Raw genomic sequence first — 21585 nt, forward strand, 5'->3', positions numbered from 1 at the left:
AATCATAAAGTCGCGTTAACCATCTCAGACAACTATGATAGTAAAATACTTACGAGACCATCCAATAAGAACTGATTTACCGTCAGTGTATTTGTTTACCCTTCTTATATGTCTATATCGTTATTGAACTGTAGACTGTTCTTAGATCTGTAAGGGGAAATTACAACTACCTATCCAATCAGGTACGAGAGGAAGTAGAAATTGATAAACGTGACGTTTGAATGGAATAAAAAAATGGAATTTACGACTGCTGCTTCCGGGAACATGGCCGGCTAAACAATGACAAAAGTCTCTCTCCTCAAAATCAAGAAGAAACTTTTCGAAATGCGAACTACTTGGCTTAACAAAAGTGTTTGGATTCAGTGCGTGCAATTAGATAGTTTAATTGGTTTACTTCTGCATGCATGTTGTTTAAGGTGATGTTTGAGTCGGACTAACTTGGCTATCTTGCCAGCGAAGGTAGCCAACTTTTTACATTCAGCAGAATTAGCCTAACGTTAGCTAGCAAATGCGAAGTGGCTTACATGTCAACATAGCTAGGAACATAAGTATTGCTATTGGCTGCTACACTTGAAGCCCGCAACTGATTTATTAAGTTCCACGATCGACACGTTGTAGTGCTGGCTTGTGTAACGTAAATGCGTTTGTAATTTTTTATCGGGGTGTCTCGCTGGTTGATTTCTATGTTTTCGCAGCTGCGTACTGCTGTCTAGCTAGGTTGATTGACATTAATTTCAATGGCCCACTGTAGTTCAGATCCAAGTGGGAAGGTACCCCGTACAGATAGCTTAGTGTTGATGGCAGGATTCCTGGAAGCGTTGATCAGGCTATGAAGCCGGTGTTGTTTGAAATATTTGGAGAGTTTTGGAACGTCCAGACCCGGCTAGGGCAAGGCGTCTCGGCCTCAGTATACCGTGTGAGCTCGGGGAGGGCGAGTACGGCCGCGGTTAAGGAGTTCCAGGCTGACACTCAGAGTGGAGATTACGGGTATGAAAAGGAGAAGTCCGTGCTGGAAGACATACAAGGACACAAAAACATCGGTAAGAAATGTTTGAGTTGCAATATGGTTGTACTGTGCACAATCTCTGGAATTAGTGCTCGTTTTCTAGTGTGCCTCCCATGACTAGGCTATGTGAGAATCAAATGATGAGTCTTATTGCCAAGGGTGTAGCCTCATTTAACCTTGGATACTTTGGGTCTGTGTTCTTGTCCAGCTGATTGCAAATATGTCATTACAACTAGAGGTCGACCGATTATGATTTTTTCAACTCAGATACCGATTATTGGAGGAGCAAAAAAAGCTGATAGAGTAATCAGCCATTTATTTTTTAAATTGTATTTTAAAATTTATTTGTAATAATGACAATTACAACAATTACTGAATGAACTTATTTTAACTTAATATAATACATCAATAAAATTCAATTTAGCCTCAAATAAATAATGAAACATGTTCAATTTGGTTTAAATAATGCAAAAAAAGTGTTGGAGAAGTAAACGTGCAATATGTGCCATGTAAAAAAGCTAACGTTTGAGTTCCTTGCTCAGAACATGAGAACATATGAAAGTTGGTGGTTCCTTTTAACATGAGACTTCAATATTCCAAAGTAAGAGGTTTTAGGTTGTAGTTAATATAGTATTTATAGGACTATTTCTCTCTATACCATTTGTATTTCAAATACCGTTGACTATTGGATGTTCTTATAGGCACTTTAGTATTGCCAGTGGAACAGTATAGCTTCCGTCCTGCTACCTGGGCTCGAACCAGGAACACATCGACAACAGCCACGCATGCGGCTCTTGCAGAGCAAGGGGAATAACTACTCAAAGTCTCAGAGCGAGTGACGTTTGAAAAGCTATTAGCACGCACCCCGCTAACTCGCTAGCCATTTCACATCGGTTACACCAGCCATTAGGCTGATAGGCTTGAAGTCATAAACAGCGCTATGCTTGCGAAGAGCTGCTGGCAAAACGTACAAAAATGCTGTTTGAATGAATGCTTACGGGCCTGCTGCTGCCTACCATTGCTCAGTCAGACTCCTCTATCAAATCATATACTTAATTATAATATAATAACACACAGAAATACGAGCCTTAGGTCATTAATATGGTCGAATCCGGAAACTATCATCTCGAAAACAAGACGTTTATTCTTTCAGTGAAATACGGAACCGTTCCGTTATTTATCTAAGGGGTGGCATCCATAAGTCTAAATATTCTTGTTACATTGTACAACCTTCAATGTTATGTCATAATTACGTAAAAGTTTGGCAAATTAGTTCGCAATGAGCCAGGCGGCCCAAACTGTCGCATATACCCTGACTCTGCATGCAATAAACGCAAGAGAAGTGACACAATTTCGCCTGGTTAATATTGCCTGCTATCCTGGATTTCTTTTAGCTAAATATGCAGATTTAAAATATATATACTTCTGTGTATTGATTTTAAGAAAGGCAGTGGTGTTTATGGTTAGGTACAGTCGTGCAACGATTGTGCTTTCTTCGCAAATGCGCTTTTGTTAAATCATCCCCCAGCATTGCATTGATTATATGCAATGCAGGACACGCTAGATAAACTAGTAATATCATCAACCATGTGTTGTTAACTAGTGATTATGATTGATTGTTTTTTTATAATATAAGTTTAATGCTAGCTAGCAACTTAACTTGGCTTCTACTACATTTGCGTAACAGGCAGGCTCCTCGTGGAGTGCAATGAGAGGCAGGTGGTTAGAGAGTTGGACTAGTTAACCGTAAGGTCGCAAGATTGAATCGGCGAGCTGACAAGGTAAAAATCTATCGTTCTGCCCCTGAACAAGGCAGTTAACCCACTGTTCCTAGGCCGTCATTGAAAATAAGAATGTGTTCTTAACTGATTTGCCAAGTTAAATAAAGGTGTAAAAAAAAAAATAAGCAAAATCTGCGTCCAAAAATACAGATCTGTTATGAACACTTGAAATCGGCCTTAATTAATCGGCCATTCCGATTGAATCGGTCGACCTCTAATTACAACCAAGTCTCACACATCAGTCTTGTCTCTGATCTGTCATAGTAAGTCGTGAGTGTTTACATGCACACTAATCATTTGATATTAAAAGTATTATGGCAGTAGGCCAAGTATATGGCAATAGTCATGTAAACACCTTACTCTGCATATCTTAATCGGCTTAAGGTCAAAATCTTAGTAAGCATGTGTGAAGTGAGTTCGTAAAAACTATTTCTAAGATTATTAGTCAAACAACGCAAAAATACATTTTTTATTTATTAATTTTACCTTTATTTAACTAGGCAAGTCAGTTAGAGCTATTTTCAATGACTGCCTAGGAACCGTGGGTTAACTGCTTTGTTCAGGGGGAACATGGTCGCTGTGGTAGAACATTTTCTTTTGATCAGTAATTTTCTGCATTTATTTAAATGCATTTACATCATTGAGTAGCACAATTTCAGATGTGTCCATGTAAACAGTATTATTAGGGAAATCGTAGCCCTTGATCATGACTCTTGAGTTCCATTACACATACAGTGCCTTGCGAAAGTATTCGGCCCCCTTGAACTTTGCGACCTTTTGCCACATTTCAGGCTTCAAACATAAAGATATAAAACTCTTTTTTTTGTGAAGAATCAATAATCAGAATAATAGAGAATAATAGATGAGAGAATCATTTATCATTCCCAGTGGGTCAGAAGTTGACATGCACTCAATTAGTATTTGGTAGCACTGCCTTTAAATTGTTTAACTTGGGTCAAATGTTTCGGGTAGCCTTCCACAAGCTTCCAACAATAAGTTGGGTGAATTTTGTCCCATTCCTCCTGACAGAGCTGATGTAACTGAGTCAGGTTTGTAGGGCTCCTTGCTCGCAAATGTTTTTTCAGTTCTGCCCACAACATTTCTATAGGATTGAGGTCAGGGTTTTGTGATGGCCACTCCAATACCTTGACTTTGTTGTCCTTAAGCCAATTTCCAGAAACTTTGGAAGTATGCTTGAGGTAATTTGGAAGACCCATTTGCGACCAAGCTTTAACTTCCTGACTGATGTCTTGAGATGTTGCTCCAATATAGCAACTTAATTTTCCTCCCTCATGATGCCATCTATTTTGTGAAGTGCACCAGTCCCTCCTGCAGAAAAGCACCCCCACAACATGATGCTGCCACCCCTGTGCTTCATGGTTGGGATGGTGTTCTTTGGCTTGCAAGCCTCTCCCTTTTTCCTCCAAATATAATGTTGGTCATTATGGCCAAACAGTTCTATTTTTGTTTCATCAGACCAAAGGACATTTCTCCAAAAAGTATGTTCTTTGTCTCCAAGTGCAGTTGCAATCCATAGTCTGGCTTTTTTTAATGACGGTTTTGGAGCAGTGGCTTCTTCCTTGCTGAGCGACCTTTCAGGTTATGTCGATATAGGACTCGTTTTACTATGGGTATAGATACTTTGTACCTGTTTCCTCCAGCATCTTCACAAGGACCTTTGCCATTGTTCTGAGATTGATTTGTACTTTTTGCACCAAAGTACATTAATCTCCAGGAGACAGAATGCCTCTCCTTCCTGAGCGGTATAACGGCTGCGTGGCCCCATGATGTTTATATTTGCGTACTATTGTTTGTCCATATGAACGTGGTACCTTCAGGCATTTGGAAATTGCTCTCAAGGATGAACCGGACTTGTGGAGGTCTGCAATTTATTTTCTGAGATCTTGGCTGGTATCTTTTAATTTTTCCCAGGATGTCAAGCAAAGAGGCACTGAGTTTGGTGGTGGGCACTGAGTTTGGTGGTGGGCACTGAGTTTGGTGGTGGGCACTGAGTTTGGTGGTGGGCACTGAGTTTGGTGGTGGGCACTGAGTTTGGTGGTGGGCACTGAGTTTGGTGGTGGTGGGCACTGAGTTTGGTGGTGGTGGGCACTGAGTTTGGTGGTGGTGGGCACTGAGTTTGGTGGTGGTGGGCACTGAGTTTGGTGGTGGTGGGCACTGAGTTTGGTGGTGGTGGGCACTGAGTTTGGTGGTGGTGGGCACTGAGTTTGGTGGTGGTGGGCACTTCCAATTGACTCAAATTATGTCTGAGCCTATCGGAAGCTTCTAAAGCCATGACATAATTTTCTGGAATTTTCCAAGCTGTTTCAAGGCACAGTCATCTTAGTGTATGCAAACGTCTGACCCACTGGAATTGTGATGCAGTGAACTATAAGTGAAATAATCTTACTGTAAAAAAGTTGTTGGAAAAATTAATTGTCATGCACAAAGTAGATGTCCTATCTGACTTGACAAAACTGTAGTTTGTTGACCTCTCTGGGATATGTGGGATGCTAGCGTCCCACCTGGCCAAATGCCAGGGAAAATGCAGAGCGCCAAATTCAAATAAATTACTATAAAAATCAAATTTTCAGTAAATCACATATCCAAAATGTCCATTTATTTGCTGCGTTTGATCCCGAAAAGCACCAGAACCAACTTGTGCAAAGTGATGTCAAAATATCTCAAAAGTTACCTGTAAACTTTGCCAAAATATTTCAAACTACTTTTGTAATACAACTTTAGGTATTTTTTAATGTAAATAATCAATAAAACTGAAGACTGGATGATCTGTGTTCAATACAGGAGGAAAACAATCTGTAGCTAGCTTTCTGGTCACGCTCCACTATCTAACAGTACACTTCAAGTGACCCTCGTTCAAGATGGCCGTACCTCTTCATTACACAAAGGAATAACCTCAACCAATTTCTAAAGACTGTTGCCATCCAGTGGAAGCGGTAGGAACTGCAAGAAGATCCCTTAGAAATCTGGATTCCCAATGAAAACCCATTGAAAAGAGTGACCCCCCCCTCCCCCCCAAAAATCTGAATGGTTTGTCCTCAGGGTTTTGTCTGCTAAATAAGTTCTGTTTTAGAAACTTCAGAGTTTTCTATCCAAATCTACTAATAATATGCATATCTTATGTTCTGGGGATGAGTAGCAGGCAGTTGAATTTGGGCATGCATTTCATTCGGATGTGACCAAGAAGTTAACAAGACAATTGTGGACTGTTTGAAAAGTAGTTTTAACGACGCCAACCTAAGTGTATGTAAATTTCCGACTTCAACTGTATATCCCCCACTCAAGCAGATACCACGACGGCCACCAAGGAACACTGGACTCTATTCAACCTGGAAACCATATATCCTGAGGCTGCATTTACTGTAGCTGGGGATTTTAACAAAGCAAATTTGAGGAAAATGCTACCGAAATTCTATCAGCATACCGACTAGCACTCGCGCTGGAAAAACACTGGACCATTGTTACTCTAACTTCCGCGATGCCTACCAGGCCCTCCTCCGCCCTCCTTTCAGCAAATCTGACCACGACTCCATTTTCCTCCTCCCTTCCTATAGGCAGAAACTCAAGCAGGAGGTATCCGTGCTAAGGACTATTCAATGTTGGTTTGACCAATTGTAAACCGGGCTTCAAGATTGTTTTTGATTCCTTGGACTGGGATATGTTCCAGGTAGCCTCAGAGAATAATATCGACGTATGCGCTGATTCTGTGAGTGAGTTTATAAGGAAGTGCATAGGAGATGTTGTACACACTGTGACTATTAAAACCTACCCTAACCAGGAACTGTGGATAGATGGCAGCATTTCCGCAAAACTGAAAGTGCGTACCACCGCATTTAACCTTGACAAGGCGACTGGGAATGTGGAGGAATACAAACAGAGTAGTCATTCCCTCTGCAAGGCAATCAAACAAGCAATGTCAATATAGAGACAAAGTGGAGTCGCAATTCAACGGCTCACACACAAGACGCATGTGGCAGGGTCTACAGACAATTATGGACTATACAAGGAAAACCAGCCATGCTGCGGACACGGGACGTCTTGATTCAAATCAAATTTAAATTTATTTATATAGCCCTTCGTACATCAGCTGATATCTCAAAGTGTTGTACAGAAACCCACCCTAAAACCCCAAACAGCAAGCAATGCAGGTGTAGAAGCACGGTGGCTCGGAAAAACTCCTAGAAAGGCCAAAACCTAGGAAGAAAGCTAGAGAGGAACCAGGCTATGTGGGGTGGCCAGTTCTCTTCTGGCTGTGCCGGGTGGAGATTATAACAGAACATGGCCAAGATGTTCAAATGTTCATAAATGACCAGCATGGTCGTATAATAATAAGGCAGAACAGTTGAAACTGGAGCAGCAGCACGGCCAGGTGGACTGGGGACAGCAAGGAGTCATCATGTCAGGTAGTCCTGGGGCATGGTCCTAGGGCTCAGGTCCTCCGAGAGAGAAAGAAAGGGAGAATTAGAGAGAGCATACTTATATTCACACACCTTCTTTGCCCGCTTTGAGGATAATACAGTGCCACAGACTCGGCCCGCTACCAAGGACTGTGGGCTCTCCTTCTCCATGGCCGACGTGAGTAAGACATTTAAATGTGTTAACCCTCACAAGGCTGCCGGCCCAGACTGCATCCCTAGCCAGGTCCTCAGCATGCGCAGACCAGCTGGCTGGTGTGTTTACGGACATACTCAATCTCACCCTAGACCCTCTTCAATTTGCTTACTGCCCCAATAGGTCCACAGACAATGCAATCGCCATCACACTGCACACTGCCCTATCCTATCTTGACAAGAGGAATACCTATGTAAAAATGCTGTTAGTTGACTATACCTCAGCATTGAACACCATAGCACCCTCCAAGCTCATCGTTAATCTTGAGGCCCTGGGTCTCAACGCCGCCCTGTGAAATTGGGTCTTGGACTTTGAGACGGGCATCCCTCCCTAGGTGGTGAACATAGGAAACAACACCTCCACTTCGCTGATCTCAACACTGTGGCCCCACAAGGGTGTGTGCTCAGCCCCCTCCTGTACTCCCTGTTCACCCATGATTACTGCTTGGCCATGCACGCCTCCAACTCAATCATCACGTTTTCAGACGACACAACAGTAGTGGGTTTCATTACCAACAGTGACGAGACAGCCGACAGGCAGGAGGTGAGGGCTCTCGTTGTATGGTGTCAGGAAAATAACCTCTCACTCAATGTCAATAAAACAAAGGAGATGATCGTGAACTTCAAGAAACCGCAGAGGGAGCACCCCCTATCCACATCGATGGGACCGCAGTGGAGAAGGTGGAAAGTTGTTTATTTTTTAAATTTTTTAAAAGTTCCTCTGCATACATACCACTGACAAACTGAAATGGTCCACACACACAGACAGTGTGGTGAAGGCGCAAAAGCCTCAGGAGACTGAAGAAATTTGGCTTGTCACCAAAAGCACTCACAAACTTTTACAGGTGCACAATTGAGAGCATCCTGTCGGGCTGTATCACCGCCTGGTACGGCAACTGCACCGCCCACAACCGCAGGGCTCTCCAGAGGGTGGTGCGGTCTGCCCAACACATCACCAGGGACAAACTACCTGCCCGACAGGACACCTACAGCACCCGATGTCACAGGAAGGCCACAAAGATCATCAAGGACAACAACCACCCGAGCCACTGCCTGTTCACCCAGATGGCGAGGTCAGTACAGGTGCATCAAAGCTGAGAAACTGTTTTTCAGTCTCTATCTCAAGGCCATCAGACTGTTAAACAGTTATCAATGGCACAGTGAGGCTGCTGCCTACATACAGACTTGTAATCACTTGCCACTTTAATAAATAGAACTCTAGTCACTTTAATAATGCCACTTATGTTTTCATATATTGTGTTACTCATCTCATAGTATAGAATACAGTATATACATATCTATTGCGTCTTAGCATATGCCGCTCTGACATTGCTCATCCATATATTTATATATTATTATTCCATTCCTCATTTAAACTTGTGTGTTAGGTATTTTGTTGTGGAATGGTTAGATATTACTTGTTAGATATTGCTGCACTGTCAGAACTAGAAGCACAAGCTTTTCGCTGCACTCGCAATAACATCTGCTAACCATGTGTATGCGACCAATAGTTTGATTTGATGTTACACTGTGTGTTTACGGAAGATCCACCGACGACAGTGGACCACCTGCGCTAATGAGCTATTTAGCATTCTCCGAACCCCTGTGTGTAATGGAAGAAAACTGGCAGAAACGTGTTGTCGTTAAGTACCTGTTAATTAAGCCGGTACAGTAAGTGTATATGATGTGATATGAAAGTGAAGGCTTTTATGTTTCTAGAACCGTATCGCAATTGAGTCTATTCAAGTTTGGGATGGAGTTGTTGGGTGCCAGAGCCTGTCTACCTCTGAAAATGAACAAATAAATTCCTTGGACCTATAACGGTAATCGTAGGCTCTTTTAAGAGTAAATCTTGGGCTAAAGAAATGGTTCTTCTTGCAAAGCAGGTAAAAGTTTTAAACATTCTATTATATTAATCTGACGATTCACCTCAATCGTATTATTGTGTGCATGTAACCATATTTCTTCCTGGCAATACTGGTTTTTAAAGTCTTGATTGGCATATCATAAAACCCATCTCAGTCATGTCAAACAAACTCATGATAAGCCTGATTTGTACTCAAGCATCCTAATAACCAATGTTCCCTCTAAGCTGCGTGCGCTCACGCCTCTCCCCTGGACTGCTGTGCAGGGTGCATAAGTAATATCAGCCCACCGAGAGAAGCATGAGATTGAACTTCACTCGACTTTCTAGAATTTTCTGTGCTAGTTAACACTATCAACGTTTCCCTTTACTGTGGAATTGGGTTCGAAACAATGCAATATTAGCTACTTTCAATGCAACATACCAAAACAAACTATGTAGGATTATTTTGTTGTGCAGGACTCATCCGTATACTACGAAACCGGTGCAGTATAACCAATCAGAACTGCAGTAGGCCTATTTGCAAATAAACCATTTTTATCTATGGGTCTGCCATTTACTTTGAACTGGACTGTGTTTGCAGCTGTGTCGTGAGTCGATGAACTTGTTTTGAGATCAAAGCGAGAGCTGCATGTAGCCATGCGTTTACATTTTGTTCATATCCTTTGCTAGTTAATGAGTTATTAGCTCAGTTATAGATACTTTGTAGTCAGTAATGGGGGAGTGATTGCTTCCTACAAGAGCACAAAATGTGTGCATTTCTAGACATCTTTGAAAAGCAGTCAGGCAAAGAGCTTTTTGTTTGTGTCTTAAAGGGGCAGTGTTGTATTTTGACACGTTCTTGAATAAGATAAGTAGCCAATAGGAAGAGGTTAGCATAATTTGTCTGATTTTCTGTAACAATGGTATGGGAATGATGCAATTTATTTTGTAAAGTAGTTTCTTGCCAAAAACAACATTTTTTTAGTCCCCTTGTCTAAAGGACCAGTGGAAAAACAGGTTAATATCAAGCGCTGCATTCCCCCCCCCCCCCCCCACCCCCAAAGATCTCATGAAATGTAGGCCTACATTGGACCCCACACATTAGCTGCTACTGTAAGCTAAATGATAGAGCTATTGCCAGAGCTATTGCCATGTTAAAATGTTATGGAATGCATTTTTTTCCATTGTTTTTAACAGTTGACCACTCTGGTAGGCCTACATTCACAGTAAGCGTGTGCTGGGAGTTGCTCAGAATTTTCATAACATTCAAGTTTGCGTTCCGCAGACCTGAAATTTGCTCAGTGCTGGAAAAAATTTGAGGGAACATTGCTAATAACCCAACCTTGTCCGTCTCATTTGTAAAAGGTCCATGCTCTTTATTTGCTATAAAACAATTCAAAGGAAGATAAGATATTGGAGAGTACTTTGCCTCTATATAAAACAATTCTGTTGTCTGTTTATTGATAATCACCACATTTTTGAAGGACTGGGCTATAAATGGATATGGTTTTGATTATGTCCTCAATTCTACCTCCTCAATATCACCATATAGACTTATTTTGCATTCATAATACGTGAACATTCATATAATACACAATGTTTTCATAACACACTTTTTTTATAACCTTTTAACTTTACTTTACGGATCCCATCAGTGATTACAATAGGAAGGGATGACTGAAGGATTCATTCTGAGTATTCAAACAGAGCCCCTAGTAACCTCCTTCACTCCCCAATCAAATCTGTGTTGACTGTAACCCTAACCCCTCCTGTCTCCGCAGTAACGCTGTACGGGGTGTTCACCAACCGCAGCCAGGTGGGTGTGGCCACGCACTGCCTGCTGCTGGAGCTGCTGGACGTCAGTGTGTCTGAGCTGCTTGTGAGGGCCAGTACCCAAAGCCGAGCCTGCAGCCCCCAGTGTGGTGGTTCCCAGAAGCGGGGCCACTCCATGTGGCTGGTGCAGCACTGTGCCAGGGACGTCCTGGAGGCCCTTGCCTTCCTCCATAGAGAGGGCTATGTTCATGCCGACCTCAAGCCCCGCAATGTGCTCTGGAGCGCGGACGATGAGTGCTTCAAACTCATCGACTTTGGCCTCAGCTTCAAAGAGGGCAACCAGGTGATTTGAACTGAAGAATAGGGGTTTGGCTCTGACTGTAGGCTTCTGGTGAGGGGAACCAGGGGTGAATTCACTGGGAACGTTTTGGACTAATGAGTACACCTCTGGTATGGGGGCAGGTATCTTAGATGTTAAGAACATTGGGCCAGTAGCCAAAAGGTTGCTGGTTTAAATCCCTGAGCCGACTAGGTGTAAAATCTGTTGTGCCCTTGAGCAAGGTACGTAACCCTAATTGCTCTGCATAAGAGCATCTGCTAAATGACAAAAAAAAGGTTAAAATAAATAAACTGGTGGAGGACAGATGTTGGAGTAAGCTGTAGTCCCTGACTAGATGGTAGTCGTGCTAGAATGGACAAAAGATACAATATTCTCTGTGTGAAACATTTTGCCTCCATTTTCTGTGTTCAGGATGTGAAATACATCCAGACAGATGGGTACCGTGCCCCGGAGGCTGAGCATCAATACTCCCTGGCCCAGGCGGGGATGGAGATGGATGGTGACTCTGGCTGCTCGGCCGCTGTGGACCTCTGGAGCTTGGCAATCGTCCTGTTGGAGATGTACTCAGGCATCAAACTCAAAGACACTGTCAGGACACCCGAGTGGAAGGTATGTCCACAGACTGGCCATCTAACTTTGGGCCTGGATTGCTACTATACAGAGTGTGCAGGCTTTTGTTCCACCACAGCACTAACGCACCTGCTTAAATTACTGTTTTTTTACCACATTATTGTCAACATTATTGTCAACAGGCCCTTCCCAACAATGGAAAAAAATAAGAAGGACATGAGGAATAAATACACAATGAGTAATGGTAACTTGGCTATTTACACGGGGTACCAGTACTGAGTCGATGTGGTAATTGAGGTAGATATGTACATGTATTCAGGGGTAAAGTGACGAGGCAACAGGATAGATGATTAACAGTAGCAGCAGCGTATGTCGTGATGTCAGAAGAGTTAGTGCAAAAAGTGTCAATGCAGATAGCTATTTGGTTGACTATTTAGTAGTCTTATGGCTTGGGGGTAGAAGCTGTTGGTCCTGTTGGTTCCAGACTTGGTGCATCGGTACCACTCGCCATGCTGTAGCAGAGAGAACAGTCTGGTGGCTGGAATCTTGGATACTTTAGGGCCTTCCTCTGACACTGCCTGGTATAGAGGTCCTGGATGGCAGGGAGCTCGACCCCAGTGATGTACGCACTACTCTCTGTACACCTTGCGGTCAGGTGCTAAGCAGTTGCCATACCAAGTGGTGATGCAGACGGTCAAGATGCTCTCAATGGTGCAGCTGTAGAACTTGAGGTTCTGAGGGCCCATATCAAATCTTATCAGCCTCCTGAGGGGGAAGAGGCGTTGTCGTACCTTCTTCACGATTGTGTTGGTGTGTGTGGACCATGTTAATCAACTACTTAGTGATGTGCACACTGAGGAACTTGAAGCTTTCGACCCGCTCCACTACAGCCCCGTCGATGGGGGTGTGGGTTAATGGGGAGTACAGGAGGGGACTAAGCACGCATGATCTTAAAGGGCACTAGGGTGTTGCGTCTTGGTAATCCATTTGGTCCCACGGCCTTGTGAATGTTAACCTGTTTCAAGGTCTTATACCGCCACCCGCTGTGATTACATAACCAGACATACAGTGGACTGTAATAGAGACATGGGTACTTGTTTTCCTATGAATAAGGTGGACTCTGTTCCACCTGTAGCTAATAGATTGATATGTTCTTCAGAAAGATAGATCGATAGATAATGCACATGTATCAGATAGACATGGGTGTGTTGTCCAAACTGCTGTTCTGCAGCCTATTGTTCTTTGCTCCTGCAGGACAACAGTGCAGCAATAGTCGACCAGATCTTTGCCAGTAACAGTGTGGTGGTTCCTGCCATCCCTGTCTATCACCTCAGAGACCTTATCAAAAGGTAACAACATTCATTCAGGACCACATTCATTTTGTTTTGTTTTTAGGTAAATGCAGACATTTGATCCATTGTACCACATTGACTCTGCACTCCCTTAAATATAAGTTGTCATTTTCAACATTGGAAAGTTATTGAAATGATTATGATGATTATCCTGCGAGAGAGGTACCTATAACGTTGACATTTGTATGCTCCCGCAGTATGCTTCACAACAACCCCAAGCACAGAGGCACAGCTGAGAAGGCCCTGCTTAGCCCCTTCTTCAGCATTCCTTTTGGTAATTCACAGTCGATATGGGCACATACCTTCCTCTCAGCCAGCTTGATAGCTTGTAATACAGCATAATTTTACCAGCTCTCTCTCCACTCTCACCCCCCCCCGCCCAACCCATATTTCCCTCTGCTTGTAAACATCTACCTCTTTATGACATTTGCATATTGAATTTTCAATGATATCACCCAAGATTATTTCATGTGGTTAGATAGGGGTTGGTGGAGCTGTATATACCCTGGAAAAGGCCTCTTAGACCTATTAAACCTGTGTGACAGCTCCTCACATAGAAGACTTGGTTCTGCTTCCCTCTCCTGTTCTGCGCCTGCTCAACCTGATTGATGACGGCCACCTGCACAATGAGGAGGAGTATGAAGGTAGGGTACAGCGTTTTTTAACTGGCTTTCTCCTCTGACACTAAATTGCTCCTACAGTTGCTCATTATCACTATCAACGTCGGAAGTACACTAGAGCTTTAGGGAATATTGTCCCTAGATTTCTAAAATATTCCCCTAAAATTATTATCCGGCCAAAACTTTTTGAGATGGAGGGGGGGGGGGAGATATTGTGATTTTCAAACACTTGGGTGAAGATTTGGTAATTCCATCAGACATGGTTAAAACAAGTGTCAGGGTAGAGAACATTAATTCTAAAATGAGATCATATGAATGAATACATACTGTGCTAACTGAATACAAAACCAAAGGAAATGATCCAATTCAAAGATTTTATCCAACATTGTAATAGGTTACAATGATAATAGATAGGATTATTACACCCACATATTAACAAACATGATCATAAAAATATAGCGTGTAAGTTGGCTCAATCATTATTATAATCAAGCGTTAAGGCTCAAGGGGGGGTGGTTTATTTTCTTTAACGAGTCGGCCCCCGGACCAGGCTCAAATCCCTGTCATTCGCATGAAGAGCAGACGCTGATGCAGGGGATGCAGGTCCGGGTGCCTTGTCAGAATTCGGCAGTGAGTGGGTAACCCACCAATACCATCTGTCCTAGTGGCAAACATGCAATCATTGGAGAATAAACTGGATGAGCTCCATTTCAAGACTATCCTACCAACGGGACCTTTAAAAACTGTAATATCTTATATTTCACAGAGTCGTGGCTGAACAACGACATGGGTAATATACAGTTGGCTGGGTTTTCGTGTATCGGCAAGACAGAACAGTTACTTCCGGTAAGACGAGGGAGCTGTTTCTATTTATCAATAACAGCTGGTGCGCAAAATCTGAAATTCAAGAAGTCTCAAGGTTTTTCTCGCCTGAGGTAGAGTACCCCATGATAAGCTGTAAACCACAGTATTTACCAAGAGTTTATCTATATTTTTCGTAGCTGTCTATTTACCACCACAAACTGACGCTGGCACTAAGACCGCACTCAACGAGCTGTATAAGGCCATTGACGAGAAAATGCTCATCCAGCGATGGTGCTCCCAGGGGCCGGGGCCTTTAATGCAGGAAAACGTAAATCTGTTTACACAAATTTCTACCAACATGTCACATGTGCAACCAGAGTGGGGAAAAAAAACTGTTGGACACCTTTATTCCATACACAGAGATGTGTAGAAAGCTCTCCCTCGCCCTCTATTTGGCAAATCTGACCATAGTTAAATCCTCCTGATTCCTGCTTGCAAGTAAAAACTAAAGAAGGAAGTACCAGTGACTCACTCAATACGGAAGTGGTCAGATGACGCAGATGCTAAGCTACAGGACTGTTTTGCTAGCACAGACTGGAACATGTTCCGGGATTCTTCCGATTGCATTGAGGAGTATACCACATCATTCACCGGCTTCATCAGTAAGTGCATCGACGGCGTCGTTCCCATAGTGACCTTACGTACATACCCCAACCAGAAGCCATGGATTACAGGCAACATCTGCACTGAACTAAAGAGTAGAGCTGCCGCCTTCAAGGAGTGGGACTCCAACCCGGACTCTTATAGGAAATCCCGCTATGCCCTCCAACAAAACATCAAACAGACAACGCGTCAACACAGGACTAGGATTGAATGCTAATACACCGGCTCTGACACTCGTTGTTGGATGTAGCCGGGCTTGCAAACGATTAAGGACTACAAAGGGAAGTGCAGCCACTAGCTGCTCAGTGACAGGAACCATGGCTTTGGCTAATTGACAGCCTCACTGATTTCTGTGTCTGTGCAGGATTTTTTCCCCCTAGAGTGTTACACCAGAAAACTCATCAGCAATCAATGCCTGTTTAACGTAGGTGGCTGAGGGGCTTTGCTGCTGTCGGGTACTTGGAAAAAAATGTAATCGTCATAAAGTAGAGATTAGAGTTCGACCGATTGATCGGAATGGCCTATTTTAAATAGGGACGATTTTCAAGTTTTCATAACAATTGGAAATCGGTATTTTTGGGCGCCATTTTTAAAATATTTTTAAATACTTTAAAAACATAAATTGTATAGCATTTTTATTTAACTAGGCAAGTCAGTTAACACGTTCTTATTTTCAATGACGGCCTAGGAACGTTGGGTTAACTGCCTCATTCAGGGCAGAACAACAGATTTTCACCTTGTCAGCTCGGGGGATTCAACTTTGAAACCTTACAGTTAACTAGCCCAACGCAATAATGACCTACCTCTCTCTCGCTGCACTCCACAAGGAGACTGCCTGTTACGTGAATGCAGTAAGCCAAGGTAAGTTGCTAGCTAGCATTAAACTTATCTTATAAAAAAACAATCAATCATAATCACTAGGTAACTACACATGGTTGATGATATTGCTAGATATTATCTAGCGTGTCCTGCGTTGCATATAATCTGACTGAGCGTACAAGTATCGAACTATCTGACTGAGCGGTGGTAGGCAGAAGCAGGCGCGTAAACATTCATTCAAACAGCACTTTCGTGTGTTTTGCCAGCAGCTCTTCATTGTGCGTCAAGCATTGCGCTGTTTATGACTTCAAGCCTATCAACCAGAGATGAGGCTGGTGTAACTGAAGTGAAATGGCTAGCTAGTTAGCTCGTGCAAATAGTGTTTCAAAAGTCACTTGCTCTGAGCCTGTGGTTGTTTCCCTTGCTCTGCATGGGTAGCGCTGCTTCGATGGTGGCTGTTGTTGCTGGTTCGAGGGAGGAGCGAGGAGAGGGACGGAAGCTTTACTGTTACACTGGCAATACTAAAGTGCCTATAAGAACATCCAATAGTCAAAGGTTAATGAAATACAAATGATATAGAGGGAAATAGCCCTATAATTCTTATAATAACTACAACTTAACTTCTTACCTGGGATTATTGAAGACTCATGTTAAAAGGAACCACCAGCTTTCATATGTTCTGAGCAAGGAACTGAAACGTTTGCTTTCCTACATAGCACATATTGCACTTTTACTTCTCCAACACTTTGTTTTTGCTTTATTTAAAACAAATTGAACATGTTTCATTATTTACTTGGGGCTAAATTGATTTTATTGATGTATTCTATTAAGTTAAAATAAGTGTTCATTCAGTATTGTTGTAATTGTCATTATTACAAATAAATGTTAAAAAATCGGCTGATTTGAATTGGTATCGGCTTTTTTGGTCCTCCAATTATCGGTGTTGAAAAATCATAATCGGTCGACCTCTAGTAGAGATGGTTATTATTCAAATGATTGATTAAATGTGTCGCCGCTCTTGTTGGCGCCACAACTCTGAGGCACTTTTTGCACAATATTTGCATTTGGTTGACATCGTTTTTCTGTAGCCTGAATACTGCTATACCACTGTAGAGGCGCCCTTTTTTTGCACCAAATCAACATTCTCATTAGCACTAGCAGCACTCATGTTTCTGATACAGAGGTTCCTCAACCTCATACTGTCTCTGGTAAGTAAAGCCTTTTGCTCCTCACCAGCATCTAACTACGAGCTCTATGCTTGTGATTGGCCAGTATGTGCATGCCATGCAGAGAGAAGGAGAGCCCGCTTGTTATTGGTCAGCATCCTCTGTGCATGTACAGTTGAAGTCGGAAGTTTACATACACCTTAACCAAGTACATTTAAACTCAGAAAAATGTCAAGTGTCAAAATACCCCCCCATTTCTCTTTTTCAATTTGCATTTCCTACACTGATCACATTGATATTGTGACTAACTAGCATGATGATGATGTTGTGTTGTCAGACATCTTGGAGGACATGACTGAGGAGTGTCAGAAGTATGGCTCTGTGGTCTCTTTGCTCATCCCCAAGGAGAACCCAGGCAAAGGACAGGTAACGCACACAACTAGCCCCATTAGCAGTTTGTCTTTCTAATACTTCTATACAGTTTTTGTAGTTTATACATTTGTAGATATTGTAGACCTGTGTTTTTAACATCTGTTCATGGTGTAATCTGTGTGTGCATGCATGTTTTCCCCCAGGTGTTTGTAGAATACGCTAACGCAGGCGACTCCAAAGAGGCCCAGAGACTGCTGACGGGGCGGACCTTTGACGGGAAGTTTGTCGTTGCCACGTTCTACCCCCGGAGTGCTTACAAGAGAGGCTATCTGTACCAGACCGTGCAGTGAACACACACACACACACACACACACACACACACACACACACACACACACACACACACACACACACACACACACACACACACACACACACACACACACACACACACACACACACACACACACACACTGTCTGCTGAAGAGCACAGGCCTAGGCCTCAGTCAGTCACTGTCATGTGTATAGTCATATCAGATCACCACTCTGCTCTCTGCAGCCTCTAGAGCCAGAGTTGACCTAGTGTGTCCTGTAGCTTTACTGTATGTAGCAACAGTCTGTGAAAAGAAAGATTTGTATAATCCAATCTTCCATGTCCTGCTATGGGGATGTATACTGCTGGATGCTACGGTTGACAGATTCAGATGGGTCATATATTTATCATAGCTGGCTTGACTTTTGATAAATGGATCCTCACTGGCCAAAACTGCACACTGTCCCACTTTGCACACTGTGCTCATGTCAAACCCTGAACAAGATAATTACTTGATGTCCACCGATCTTGAAGAGCACAAGTACAGTACCAAGTACCCTATGGGTTTCGTAAACCCAGCAAGCAGTTTGGATTGAATAGGGCCCTACTTTTGTCTGTTCGCAACGGCTTGAATATCCTATATTTATTAGTGTAAATTAAACCGTTCCTGATTGATTGATCTTGGGTCTCTTGTTAAAAGCTGAGCCACAATTTAATCTTGTCCAAAGTTACCTTCCCATGACCTATTTTTCTATGAGATGTTTGTTTTGAGACTTGAATTTCAAAGGTACCACTCCAGATCATCAGTAGAATCACGCTGAGTGCTAGAACGTTCTGAGCCTAAACTCCAACCACTCAACGTCAGCACTTTTCTGTGGTACATGGAAAAATATACATTTCTTTGTTATTTCTGACATTTTTTTATCTGGTTTCTACCTTCTATACTATTATTACATTTTGTCCAAGTTGACCCATATACTACTTATACTCCAGAATGGCTGCGCTGATGTGAGTGAAAGTTAACAGTTTTTTTTTCTGATATTTTATGAAAGGAATGGGTTATTTCCTTAGCACTGTACGATACAAAGCAACAAGCTTACTTTACGTTCAGAACCCATGGATAGGGTATCCACAGTTGAATATTTCAGTTGAAGAGCATTCGAGCTGACCGTTTCGTAAAACAGTAGCCGACTGTCAGTTCTACCTGACGTCTGTGAGTTTGTCTACATGACAAACCAATGTTTGAGAGCTGTGCTAGTGTAGTTATTTGTTCATTATGGTGAGATTATAGATTAATCCAATACTGCAGAGTTTTGTATCCTATGTTGTGTGTGGGAGATGTTGAAATTGCATGCAACATTGTGATGTTAGGGGCAGTATTTATTCAGACAGTCTTCCCCTTGTCTGTCTGCTGCTCATATTCAGTCCAATACCATTGTGAATCTTAAGCGTAAATCATAGTCCACAAACGCTGAGACTCGATAGTCCGGCGTACCATTGTGACATGGCGATGCAGCTCTGAAACACCGTCTGTGGGGACACAGTCCGAGCGCTCACCACCCCACAATTCCCAGCCAACACGGCTATTCATTTGAATGTTACAGGTGGCGAAAATGCTTGTGCTGCCCTGAGAATTCCAAGGGTCCAATATTCTAGAACACTGTTGTGCATACACGTACATAGTCCAAAATGTATGGGTATGATGGACGCTTCAGGTTGGGCACAGATGCCTCTGAATGAGTTGGCTGGCATTGAACAGGCTAAAGCTCCGTCCTGCCTGCCCAGCCTCTCCAGATGTTTGAGAAAGAGACCATATATTAACATGAGCAGAAACAACATTCTGGATATTCTGCAATTTACTCCATTTGTAACTAACACCTCTAGTCAACTGGCGCCATGTGACAACTGTCGAGGCTGATTGAGAGACTGTTGACGACATCCTGCCTAAATATGAAAGCACTGACTAGGACTTATGGTTGACCAAATGTAGTCCACTGCCTTAGCTGCCTTCTCTGTGTTATGTAGTCGAACACTGTAATGTTGCCATTTAGTTTCAGCACACTGTCCCTTCAGTGTGTTATTCAAAGTAGATCCCAATGAAAGCCTTCATAGTTTCCTTCCGGACCCCACAACCATGGCACATGATGATGACATTTCTTTATGCAAACATTTTCAGGGAGCTTCTTTGTTTTTCGTTTACACTTTGGGTCAGTTATCCTAATACAGTGTCTGTTTCTTTACTTCTATGTCTTCTGATATACTAATATGAAAACATTCTATGTATCTGATAAAGCTTTTAGATTGCTGTAATGGATTTGTGGGCGAGGTTGTATCTGGTGTTAGCCCATAGCTAGCAAGATTGACAAACTTCTATATGATATTTGTTAGCAGCGAGTGTAATAAGAGTTTTAGCATGCAGGTGGCAGAGCAGGATTCCTCTGGACAGTGACTATGCCGTCAATACTGATCAGGGAAAACCAGTACAACTACATAGGTACAGACACTACATGAGAAGGAGAGCGACAGTAACAGGGAGAGATGGAGCTGTGCTGTAAGTCCGAGTACATACAGTTGAAGTCGGAAGTTTACATACACCTTAGCCAAATACATTTAAACTCAGTTTTTCAACATTTCTGACATTTAATCCTAGTAGAACATGTCCTGTCTTAGGTCTGTTAGGATCACCACTTGATTTTAAGAATGTGAAATGTCAGAATAATAGTTGAGAGAATTAATTATTTCAGTTTTTATTTCTTTCATCACATTCCAAGTGGGTCAGAAGTTTACATACACAATTAGTATTTGGTAGCACTGCCTTTACATTGTTTGACTAGGGTCAAACGTTTCAGGTAGCCTTCCACAACCTTCCTACTATAAGATGGGTGCATTTTGTCCCATTCCTCCTGACAGAGCTGGTGTAACGGAGTCCGGTTTGTAGGGCTCCTTGCTCGCACATGCTTTTTCAGTTCTTCCCACAAATTTTCTATAGGATTGAGGTCAGGGCTTTGTGATGGCCACTCCAATACCTTGACTTTGTTGTCCTTAAGCCATTTTGCCACAACTTTGGAAGTATGCTTGGGGGTCATTGTCCATTTGGAAGACCCATTTGCGACCAAGCTTTAACTTCCTGACTGATGTCTTGAGATGTTGCTTGAATATATCAACATCATTTTCCACTCTCATGATGCTATCTATTTTGTGACATGCACCATTCTCTCTTGCAGCAAAGCACCCCTACAACATGATGCTGACACCCCAGTGCTTCAAGGTTGGGATGGTGTTCTTTGGCTTGCAAGCCTCCCCCTTTTTTCCTTCAAACATAACGATGGTCATCATAGCCAAACAGTTGTATTTTTTTTCTTCTTCAGACCAGAGGACATTTCTCCAAAAAGTACGATATTTGTCCCCATGTGCAGTTGCAAACCGTAGTCATTTTTTTTAATGTTTTTTTTTTTTAATGTCCGTTTTGAACAGTGGCTTCTTCCTTGCTGAGCGGCCTTTCAGGTTATGTCGATATAGGACTAGTTTTACT

The 21585-nt window shown here is 42.6% G+C and overlaps 1 protein-coding gene across 1 annotated transcript; it reads left to right on the plus strand.

The window, feature by feature from the left end:
* Positions 1–255: 255 nt before the first annotated feature.
* LOC124037881 (serine/threonine-protein kinase Kist-like) lies at positions 256–18157 on the plus strand. The gene is made up of 8 exons (XM_046353070.1): positions 256–1040; positions 11043–11377; positions 11786–11983; positions 13199–13293; positions 13494–13570; positions 13842–13940; positions 17706–17794; positions 17944–18157. The coding sequence occupies exons 1-8, from the start codon at positions 830–832 to the stop codon at positions 18088–18090; spliced, it is 1251 nt and encodes a 416-aa protein (XP_046209026.1). The 5' UTR covers positions 256–829; the 3' UTR covers positions 18091–18157.
* The last annotated feature ends 3428 nt before the right edge of the window (positions 18158–21585 follow it).

The sequence above is a fragment of the Oncorhynchus gorbuscha genome, linkage group LG06, assembly GCF_021184085.1.
Source record: "Oncorhynchus gorbuscha isolate QuinsamMale2020 ecotype Even-year linkage group LG06, OgorEven_v1.0, whole genome shotgun sequence".
Lineage (NCBI taxonomy): Eukaryota > Metazoa > Chordata > Actinopteri > Salmoniformes > Salmonidae > Oncorhynchus > Oncorhynchus gorbuscha.